This window comes from Limulus polyphemus, unplaced genomic scaffold (assembly GCF_000517525.1).
Source record: "Limulus polyphemus unplaced genomic scaffold, Limulus_polyphemus-2.1.2 Scaffold365, whole genome shotgun sequence".
Classification (NCBI taxonomy): Eukaryota; Metazoa; Arthropoda; class Merostomata; order Xiphosura; family Limulidae; genus Limulus; species Limulus polyphemus.
The window spans coordinates 128,516-140,777 of NW_013665975.1; the positions used below are offsets into that span (position 1 = coordinate 128,516).

General features: G+C 33.1%; 1 protein-coding gene across 4 annotated transcripts in view; it reads right to left on the reverse strand.

Annotated features, from left to right (window-relative positions):
* The window catches only part of LOC106457717 (ankyrin repeat domain-containing protein 30A-like), an 88,920-nt gene that overhangs the window by 4,803 nt on the left and 71,855 nt on the right, over positions 1-12,262 (reverse strand). For 3 of the 4 annotated variants that reach the window (XM_013917163.2, XM_022383727.1, XM_022383729.1), the window contains exons 30-33: positions 11,231-11,312; positions 7,500-7,633; positions 5,824-5,973; positions 4,282-4,523 (exon numbers count right to left, since the gene is read on the reverse strand). In XM_013917163.2, coding sequence (XP_013772617.2) covers positions 4,282-4,523; positions 5,824-5,973; positions 7,500-7,633; positions 11,231-11,312 — 608 coding nt within the window. The remainder of the gene's footprint in view (positions 1-4,281; positions 4,524-5,823; positions 5,974-7,499; positions 7,634-11,230; positions 11,313-12,262) is intronic. The other variant, XM_022383726.1, reaches the window with a different exon arrangement.

Sequence of the window (12,262 nt, forward strand, 5' to 3'; positions counted from 1 at the left end):
CTGCTAAATTAGGGACGGCTAGCGCAGATAGCCCTGGTGTAGCTTTGCGCGAAATTCAAAAACAACAAAAAAACAGCAGCATTGTAATATGAAACAGTTTTATGTACTAGCCCTGAAGATGCCACAAAAATGAAATGTTGGTTAAAATAAAAATTCTCTTATAATTATCTGGAGGGTAAAGGTAATTTTTTTCTAACTTTATTATTAAAATGTAATAACATAGTTATTTAATTAAATTTAAAACATAACTCTACAAAGCTTTTTTTTTAAGTTACTTTATATGGTTATGGTTCAAGGTCAAGATCTGTTGAAGAGGAAAATTGTCATGAATCATTCAGACGATTCCATAGTGGTCTCTTACATTTCCTGTCAAGGGGGCACACATTCTTGTGAGCTTTGTTTTCGAACTTTGGATATTCTCTTCTGGACTCACTCCCATCACATCAGCCTCCTGGCTTGCCATGTTCCTGTGGTGATGAATTTAATAGCAGATCACCTGTCTTGGCCCAACCGTATTCTCCAGACCAAATAGATGCTCCATTGCAAGATTTTCCTGTGTATTTGACTTCAGTTTGGGACTTCTATGATCGATGCATTTGCCAATCATTGGAATTCTCAACTACAGGCGATTTGGTCCCCAGTACCACATCCTCAGGCTTTGGCAATAGATGCATTCAGTCAGGATTGGATGAGATTGCGTCTCTATGCCTTTCCCCCAATTTTCATCTGTTACCCAGAGTTCTGGCTCTGATTTGATCCACTACTTGCTGGGTACTGTTGGTAGCTCTAGCTTGGCAAGCCCAACCATGGTTTCCCCTTCTACAGTATCTTCAAGAGTGTCCATCTCTGCCACTTCCTCTTTAGCCATCTTTGTTGAGGCAACCTTGATCCAACATTCTACACCATGACATTTCCAAACTTAAACTTCATGTATGGAAGTTATGCAGTCCTTTGCATGACATCAGAGTTTAATGTCTAAAGTTGCCTTATATTTGTCTCAATCTATTTATAGACCAATAATGGCCATTTATAAGTGGAAATGACACACTTATCACCAATGGTGTCTCACAAGGAAATTGAATCCTCATAACCCAAAAGTGCCCACCATTTCTCATTTTTTGACCTGGCTTTTTGACAAAGGTCTAGCTTCTTCTACTGTTATTTTATATAAGGCAGCTTTATTGACTACTTTTCATTTTTCTAACATCGGAAGGTCTTTGAATCCCATGCTAACCGGCTTTCTCAAATCACTTAGAGTCCTTCATCCCAAATGGGCTTTTCAATTACCCAACTGGGATATTAAGGTGGTTTTACATGCTTTGTCTCAACATCCTTTGGAGCCTTTAACCTTGTGTACCATGTATCACCTTTCCCTCTAAGTGTATTTTTTGTTGCTGCTGGCATGCGGGCATTGTAGGTTGGAGTTGTTTGCACTACATGTGTACAGGACTCTTTATCACTCCACTTACGTACTGCTATACCCTGATAGGTCCTTTCTACCATGTATCACCTTTCCCTCCAAGTGTATTTTTTGTTGCTGCTGGCATGCGGGCATTGTAGGTTGGATTTGTTTGCACTACATGTGTACAGGACTCTCCACTAACGTACTGCTATACCCTGATAGGTCCTTTCTTCCTGAGACTCCGGCAGTGTATATTTTATAAACGATGATGTTCCTTTTTTTTTTTGAACTGAAATTTTTAATTTATTTTATTCTGTTATAGTGCATGATTCGTATTTACAATCTAACTTGCAGGCAAATGTCACTGGTACGTAAGAAATTTGTCTCTGAAAAATTTAACTTAATAAATGAATGAGTTTCTTATATAATACACAAAAATATACCCTATTCTTATGAAATTACTGAAATATTAGTTCAAATGGGCAATGCATATTCACTCTGCACAGTAAATATCCCCGATGTAATTGTACCAAAAAATTTATACACAATATCTAGTCTTCCTCATCCTCTCCAAACCTACAATTAAGAAAAGTTAAACAGTTTATACATATTAACAAAATGATAATCATTCAAGAAATATAAAGTACTTAGAAGCACGTGTATTTTGCCAACTCTTGCAAACATATTTTCCACATAAAAAAAAATTTTTTTTGCCAAGATAACATTTGTAATTTACTTCCGTTTTCACTATAAAACACTACATTCTTTCAATGGAACACAATGTACTCTACATATTTTTCAAACTATTTGGCAAATATTCAAAGAAACAAAAAAAAAGAAGTGCAAAACACGAATTTTAGGGATAGATTTGGGATTTAGAGGGGTGGATGAGAGTGTGCATATGTTTGCTCAGAACTAAAATGCGTGAAATTCACCATGACTCAGTTTACAATCTGTGTATTTCTTAACCCTTTTTTCTTGTGCTCCTCAGATACGACTACCCAAACTGATGTGATCTCACATGAAAAATAAATCAACTTTTCTCATTTTCTGACATCCATCATCATTTAACTAGGCTCAGTTTATAAAATTACATCTAAAAAATGCTAAACCTTCTCACTACATGTCCACATGCATTGTTTCTTGAATGTGTTAATCCGATACAAACTGGTCAGAATTAGTTGGCATCACACATCAACTTGTACAGAATTATTGTGATACGGTCGCTATCACTACGGGTTTTCTTATGGTTGGGGTCAAAGGGCATGTCATCATGTTTGTAGACTTATATTCAAAATTTTATTGAACTGTTATTTTCTGAATGTATGTCAGAAAGTTTGGTATCAAATTGTAGATTATAATTAGTTAATTTATATGTAAATATTAAAACAAAATTCCTAAATATTGATTTTTGTGTGTCATATGGTATGTTGAATGCAGCTTTGGTTCAAATTAGATGTTTGTGATGTCCACATACAAAGTCTAAATATAGAGAGCCTCCTATCTTTTCTATTTACTAAGATATCACCATATTTAGCAAATCAAATACAGTGGCCCTGTCCACATCTTCTATTTTTGGAAATACCTGCTTACATACATCCACTTTGCTCTATCACGTGTTTATAACCAATCAAAAGCTCAGAATTTTCTCCATGTTGTTTTCTTAGCCTATTAGTTATCTATTTCTCATGATTAATCTTTCTGTTCCCCATCTCAGAAGGAAGGGATAAAAAAAAATGTCGTTTGTACAACAGTATTTTTTTTAGACTGAAATGAAGCTTAGTTAGTAAGCCTGATAAATTACAGTGAAATTCTGTGATATTGGTAGAGTAACTTATAATTTTTTGTTATTTCAAAATGCATAAATAAAACCTAAAAAAATGTTCTTTTGTTTTACATTCTCTACATGCGAAATTCAGCAAGGCTTACCATGCAAGGTATGGCAAGCGAGTACAAGCTTCTTTACAACCACAAGTATTAGAGATCATTGTTTTTTATATTTCTTTATTTGCTGTTCTATGTTTTAAGAAAAATACTGAAACTTAAAAATTTATTTGTAAACAGTAATAATAGATATACGTATATAATGTATTATAACCAAAATGTGACTGTATCTTACAAAATACAGACAACTTTGTAAATGCCACTATTATGGTACTGGATACGGTAATATGAGATGCATGCGTGCCATGATTGCAACTTCTGTAAAGTTAGTCAGACACTGCTGAAAGGCCAATAAAATAAAAATAATAAATGTATAATGTTACAAGATTTGTTATTTACAATAAACATTTGTGGTTTCATGTTACAATTTGTAGCCAGTCCAAGATGAAAAAACAGAAATTAAATCTTATTTTCAAATTTTTATATGGTTACAAGGTTAATCAAATCAAACAAACCCATACAGAGATAAGATAGAGAAAATAACAGGTAAAATATAAAGTTTTTCTAAAAAAAACATTTGATATTTAACTGGATTTTATTAGGAGTTTATAAAGATTTAAAAAAATGAAATTTGACAAATTTCTAATGCATAAAGATATTTTTAATCTTGAAGTCAAAATTACCTTGTATGTGAGATAGTTAATGTTCATTAGGGAAAAATGAACGAGCAAATCTTTATTTAAAAATCTGACATCTTATGTACAAAAAGCCTTGTTATGTTTAATAATAATCTGCTAAATTTTGTGAAAGTGTGCGTACCGTATTAAAAGTTATAGTATGAAAACTACAACAAGCATAATATGGTTACAAGGTCAATTCCTGGGACCGAGCCCTTAGTGAAATGGTTAAGATATTTTTCATGGATCCAAAGGGATGGCAATGATTTTCCCTTGAATTTGGTTTAAGAATAAATTGGAAGATAATAGATAACTAACCTTTCCTGGCTACCAGAGACTGTTGCACTGCGAAAATTGTTCAGTATTTTACTATCAGCTGGGAGATTATTCAATTGTCTCACCACTTGAGATCCACCAGTAGCATACATCTGAGTTTCTAAGCTTTTCCTAGCTAACTGTTCAGCTTCTAACTTTCTTTTTAATCGGTCCAAATTTTGTTCCAAGTCTCCTCTTTCTGTCTCTTTTGTTGAGAGCTTTTTTTGTAAGAAGGATATTTGTTCCTAAGAGATTAAAGTTACATAATGCCCATTCACTAATTTATAATATAATTAGATGCAATTATAGAGTTTTACTTATTTTAGTCAAAGTTTCAATAGCACAATAAACATGTCTGAAAAAAAAGAGAACAATAAAAATAATATTAACACATATACATGATTACAACACACTGTTAGAAGAATGACTGATACCTTTAGTTCAATTACAATGGCAACAGCAAAAGGGGAAACTTATACATATCCAGAAATGTAACTGCATGTATCTTATATTTTAAACAAAAATTCCTTAATTTACATATTAAAAAAGATATGGTAAATATCTAAACTCTCATTCATGATGGACTAAAAATAACTTTTAGATAAAGTACATTCAAATATTAGTGTCTGAGAAACATGATCATATCAATTTTATATAGTGTATGTTTTTAAATACTCTCACTGAATTAATTCTTAAATAAACTCAAATTATTAGTTTCTTAAATGTATTCAGTTTGAAATATATTAAGCACCATTAGTTTTCAATGCAATAAAAGCAAATTTTTCATATTAATCACCATCAAACTGTTACAAGAAGTTTTAAATATGCTCACGGTGTTGCTTCTAAATACATCCAGCTTGTCTATACTTTTCAAAACAATAATATTATTATGATATTAAACATATATAACAATTTTGAACCACATTCAGACACCATCCGCCCTTCTTTTAAAATGATGAGCTTTTTCCTATTACTCTCATCAAACTGCTTAGCTTACATTTAAATATTCATGTCTGAGGATGACTTTAGAATGAGTCAAAAGGTCAATGTGATGTTTGTAATTAAATGTGAAGATGAAAACCAGTTAAGGATTTGTATTAAAGTCTGATACATGAATCTCCAAAGCCAGCTTCTAAACATCACAATTTGCTTTTCTACATCAGCTATAACTGTAATTTTGTCCTATTCTATTTATCAACTTGATTAGTTTCGTTTCAATTTTTTAATTTCATGCATGAGAAAACTATAATGAGTTGAAGGTTTAATAACGTTAATTAAAACTGACAATTTCAGAACTGTTACTTCATCTGAGAATGAGCAGTTAAGAATTCGTTCAAGTCCAGTAACTGAAACTATATTCAGCATTGAACCAAAAATGTTTGGCTTTTATGCATATTTGCTTGAGCAGTTTAAAAACATTTATATATATATAAATTACAAATTTTTTGATGAAGAGTTATATTTAATGTATTTGATGCACAACAGTAAGCTACATTTCACATAAACTTACACAGAATGGAACAAATTAAAAAATTAACCAATTACCATGTAATTGTTTTTGTTGCGCAAAAAATCCTGTCTAATGGAAGCTTCACTTTTAGCTCGATCTTTCTCCATAATGTCTCTCGTTAGGGACTGGTTATGAAGTTCAGTGTTGATATTATTCAACAATTTGGTTAAATGATCTTGATGTGCCTGAAAAAATGTTCTACATAATTTTAAAAGGATTTATGTTTGTAAAGCATAATCCATTATCAAAACAATTATGTTTTTTTTTTGTACCCAAAGTAATTTATAACAAGTTCTAATGAATTATTTCTCCCATTGATAAGTTAATATCCCAAATTCCTGAAAGAAAATAAATTAACACAGTATAGTTTAATCTGGTCTCAGCTACTTAAATAATTATATAATGGAATATAATAGATATAACAAGACAAAACCAGTGTTATGAAACAATAGCAATCATTCATCTCACTTCATTGTTAAGCAGTTTAGGCTTCAGACGACCAGTAATGTATCTGAAGTGCAAATGATAAGGTCATTTGACCTAGACTATATATGCAAACAGCTTTTTTACAGGAGTGGTCAAGGGTACCTTATGCCCTTATCAACTGATAACTTATCTGATTTTAAGCATTACTTTTTGACAAAACTCACTAAGTTAATTTCAAACACAGTTTAACACAGAGATCAAAATACATGAACAAGCATGAAAGCATTGAATAGAATATATTGTTTTCACCAAAATGTGAGAGGCCCAGCAGAAAGAAATCAAACAAGACAGAGTAGCTGTTATCATTAACTCAGTTAATATACACATGGACAAGTATGGTAACAATATTCTCACTGGAATGTAATAGTTTCAGTAATCATTTAAGGACATCACATACAGTGAACATAAAGTTACCATGAAGACAGAACAAGCTAAAATAATTATAATAAGCTGTAATAATGCACAAATGGTATAGATGATGGAAATTTGAAGAAATTTTAGTATTTGATGGAATCATTAGTTACCCTCAAGATAACTTCACCTCTTACCAAAGACCTTATATCAGCCAGATACAGAATTTGTTGTATCTTCAGATTTGCTAGAAATGAGAAATAATTCAGTTCTCTTATAAGTAAGTTATCAATTTGTATATTATTTGAAGTGAAGCAAGATTATTACAGACCTAAATTTTGTTGTACGAAATGAATATTTCAATTAAGAATTGTGAACTTCTGCAATTACCATTTTGGATGAATTTTTGATAAGTATTTTTGTCCTTTGAATTCTGCTACTTATAAAATTGAGTTGGCAACCTGTGTTAATTGCCACTAACTTCATATTCCCAGTATTGCAAATAAATATTAATTTTGTGATGGAAAAAGACATAAAGCCTACCACCACATCTTTAAAATAACCCGTTTTACATTATCATGGGCTGAACGGTTAATAATTTGTAATTCAAATCACATGATGGATTGTCAGATGCATGATTTAACTAAAAATAAACTGAGAAGTCAGATTGTTTTATAACAGTGGTTTTGCTGTAATCTAGCCAAAACTTCATAATAATTTTAAATATCCTTTAACTTCAGAGTAAAACACAAGTAGATAATAAAAACTTAAAATTAAGTTGAAAATATATTTTTTTCATCATAAAATTTTAGTTGATTTTTTACCCTTCAGGAAAAAAAAAATTTTAATATCTTTAGAAGTATCAAAAACATACTTCAGGCCTCCAACTGTCAGAGAGACTCTTTGGGAAAAGTAAGTTTCCTTTAAAACTACCAGCTTTAAGTAATTCCAACTCTGCCCTGAGCTGATGAATTTGGCTAGGCTCTTCTCCACGTAATGAAACGAGTTCTGGATATACAATGAAACATCTTTTTTTAGTTTTCATTTACAAAAAAAAATAATGCAAGATTTCTATTTGATTATCTGTGAAACTTTGTCATAATCTGGAGTTATTAACAAAACAAAAATTACTTAAATCAAAATATTATATCTTCTGTCTTACACAGTATCTTGCAGTTCAAACAATTTACATATTCATAACACAGAAATTAAACAATGAAACAAAATAAAAAGGTTGTCAATGTTGATTATTTTACACATAGGATGTGATATTCCATAACAGCATTGATGGTATAAGGTTAACATGTATAACAATCACTATGGTGTGATGCCTTTTCTGGAAAAGTGATTGTAATAAATTGAAAACTGTATTAGGCTTATTGTATTCTGAAACACAACATTCTTTATTCAATCTCTTAGGAATTTTACAAGAAACAGATTGGCAGATATAGTGTGGTTATACACTCTTCTCATGAAAAGCCTAAGAGATGAAATAAAGAATTTAGTGTTTAGAAATACAGTGAGCCTAACACTAGTTTTATGACAAATATAATTGGTAAACATGTACAAAGGTGGAGGGGCTGGTGAGGGTATTATTATTATTATCCATACAGAAAGCATCGGCACAGATCATGAGTGTGTCAATAGAATACTTGCACCCTAGTGGGGGAATTGCTCTACATCCAGAACAGATATGCTCTTCACCTGGAACTTAATTCATGTACTGTGGGTGGAATTTTACATAATTTATCAACACTACTGGCCAGACCCCAATCAGATAGCCAAGGTTACACTGCTTGGGGTTGAAATTATAGGGTCATGGTACCTATATCCCATGTTAGTGGCTAGGGCAATTGGACCGCAATATATATCTATATATTTATGAGTGGATCCCAACCTGTAGCCATAGAGTGATGCATTCCGAGCCACCAGAACCACAACCAAAAGGTTAGCAACACTGAAGCGGACAACCCTTCTCCTCAACCTGAAGAAGTCCAAATGTACTGAGGAACATTGTTCTGGAAACAGTGCAATAGGTGAACCAACTTCCCTAAATTGTTAATAGCAAACTGTCCCTGATTTATTCAATCCAAAGATTGGCAAAGACAAGCAGGATCCCTTTATGCTTCACTCATGATAGTCCATGAATGGTAGTCGATAAAGCCAACTTATACAGGGTGATTGTGGAAATGCAAAACCATAACAAAGAGCCTGGTCAAAAATTGAGTTATGGTTGACACTTCTGATCGAAATGGGTTCAACCTCCTCTCAATACACTATTGCTGATACTTGTGCCATTTCTGTTGATAAGTTCCGCTGTGGGACTAAGCAAAGACAGATTCACGGCAACCTTAGAAATTAAACCCCAATGCTGTGCAAAGAACTGCATAACCTCCATGTCTGAAGTGTGAGCTTCTGGGTAGCTGGGTGTATCATGTCAGATCATGGCCAAAGAAAAAGTGGAAGAGGTAGGCACTCCTGAAAGGAGTGAAGAAGCAGAAACCAGAGTGTAGCTGCCCTCTGGTGCTATCTACAAAACCTGTCAATGGGTTGGAACAAATCATATTTAATACCTTGGGTATCATACGAATTGGAGGGAAGACCTAGAGTTGTAATCAGGTCCCATCCTGATGGAATGCATCCATTGCCAAAGCCCGAGGGTAAGTTACTGGATCAGTGTTTAAGATTTACCATACATCCAGGAATTCTCGGAGCTGAGCCCCAACAGACCCTAACGGCATACAATAATCACCAATTCTGCTGAAGGTGTTGAGATCAAGCAGCGGTACCCTTGGATGTGGATAGAATCTATTCTGGGTACCCTCAAATAGGGACTGAACTATGACCCCCTGTAGGAGCCAATGAAAGTGGAGACATCAACAACAACAGAGATTAATGTAGAAGCTGACAATCAAACCAATGTGCATGCTAATAATGGGTCCAGCTCATCATCAATAGAATTGGTGATCCTGATAGTTTTTCAACAATGTTTTGTTTTAGGAAAACAACACACTGGACTCTAGAGTTGTAAGTACACAGTTTCTGCTGTCCCACCAGTGGGCATTGATCTATTCAGGTTACTACAAAATCCACTGTAAAGCCCCTAATTTCTAGAAGCAGGTGAATTCTTTGAAAGTTAGAATATACTTCCACCTGGAGTTGGTAGGCTAAATCACGTAGTTCCAACAACAGTGCCAGATAAGACATAGCTGTCACTTCATGTAATTGAGCAGTAAATCTCCCTTCATGAACGACAATGTTAGTAGATGGAAGGAAAACTAAGTATTCACTCCTATACCTTTCAGCCATCAAGTAAGGTGCAGGCTCAAAAACAACTGGGGAAAGACCTAAAACACACACCCAATGGACAAACTGAAGAAAAGGAGCCTGAGGCAGCTTATCCCAAAATGGCCTCCTGATAAGCCAACAGAATAAAAGAAGGCACAGGAAAAAGCAAATCTAAATTCTCTCTACAATATCCAGGATTGCCCTCAAATGCAGCCTCAGACCCCCCCAAGCCGAATATATGTCTCCATCTTAGTACAATAAGATCACCTACAGTCTCACCCAAGAGTTACTCCTTCCCCATTGTTCAGCGATGCTAGATATCAGAGGTGGGATAGGAGTGGCCTGAATGAGGTGCTTATATACAGTACCAGGAGAGAGGGCTCATTGATGTTGGTGGAGAGTGTCATGAGACAAATATTGCCAAGAACAATGAAGTGAGGTATAAAAGACTGGAGCAAGTGAGAAAAAATCAGACCAATGCTTAGATGGGCAAAGGAAGAAATTCTAGCAGTTGAGAAATAGCTGTGGTGTGAGGGAAAGTAAGTATGTTTTGGAAGTAAGTTTACTTCCTTGTCCGTTTATAACACAGTGTAAAGAACAGAAACATACTGTTTATTATCCAGAAAAGTAAGAATATTTAGTTATTGATAACAATGTATTCCACATGATAAATTATCTTGTAGTTTTGTAAATTTTTATTTCATATGTCTTTGTAATTTGGTCAACTTTACAAGGCATATATCAAGTATGTATTCAGTTATCTTATTACTATTGTACCTATGTAATTACAAGCTTGCCAACAGTTTTGATTCTACTGGGACAGTCACTATTTTGTGTACTAGATCAAACTTAAAAAAAGTAGTGTTAAATATATATGCAAGTGTATAGGTAATAGAAATATAAATGTGAAGGAAAAAAAAAAGATCATTCCCCCCACCCATTATTGTTGCTGTCCTTCTCCCAAATGTTGAGGCATATGAATTTAGGTTTATAATAAAAAATAATTTTAATCACATCATATGGTACAAGAATTAATATATTTTCTGAGTTGCCAAAACTCCCTTTTAGTAAGTGCCCAGCTAAATTTTAAAGGTGGTTTTTGTTTATGTATTTTCTTATTTAATGAAGCAACTCATGGATTCTCAAAATCTATAAAGTACATATATGTTAAATAAAGCTATTAGCCTTTCAAGGTAGTAAAATACTTCCTATAACTGTCACAAGTAAGCTACACAAATAAGGAATTCTAATGCTATTTATTTATAGAACTTTATAAAAAAATATTTTATTCAAGAGAAAAATGTAGAATTAACCAACCTGCACTTAGTTTACGGTTTATTTCCTCAGCCTGATGATGTAATACTTGTTCCTTGTTAAGTTGCTCTTCCAGTTTTTCAATCTATACAACAGAGAAGTTACTGGCATCTTAGCTACATGACAAATGTCATTCTTTTAATTTATTAAATCCAGAAAATAAAAAAAAATATATTCATATTTTATCTTATGTCAAGTTCTATCATGTCAAATGGTGTTTCAGTTCTGTAGAAACATGTGTACCAGTAACAGGGTAAAAATAAAAACTCACAAAAAATTCATACATTTAAAAATATTATCTACTGATAGCACTAAACTTGACCAACAACATTTGTGTACTTAGATGAAGTCTGATTAACAAATCAGCTCAACTAATAGTGTAACCATTTATTTTTCTTAGCAGTCAGCTTTCTAAGTTTTTTTTTAACTCTCTCAACATGGGCTTGGTCAAAGTCTTTATAGATTTGATACCACTAACTTTTAACCCTATCACCCCGGGTATTCTTTACTGCGCATGACACAAGGTTTTAGTGTCTTACATTCAAAATTTTATTAAACTACTTTTTATTTAGGTTAAACCAATTAGAATAGCATAAAATCTTAGCTAATAATCCATATTTTAATAGTATACAAGTTAAGTTCTTAATTCTACAAGGCAATATTACAAAAAAGCCTGAATTTCCCCTAGTGTGACCCACGTGACACATTTTCTCTCAGCACGTCATCTTCGCTATTTTATCCACCACCCCCTCGAAAAAAGTACGAAATTAAACATAAATTACTCTCTATAAAATCGTTATTCCTCAGACAAACAATAATTTTTATGGCCTTCAATTTTGTTTAGTTACAGAGCTATCAAACAGAAAATCATGATTGATGATTATCTGTTCAGAACACAACATAATATATACATCATTTGATAGATGAAACCTTGGCTTTCTATTGGTTATACGTAATATATAATTAAATGTAAGAGAGAACTATTAACAAATCCTGAAAGAGAGGATGTGATAGGTGGATGTAGCAGGAGGGGTC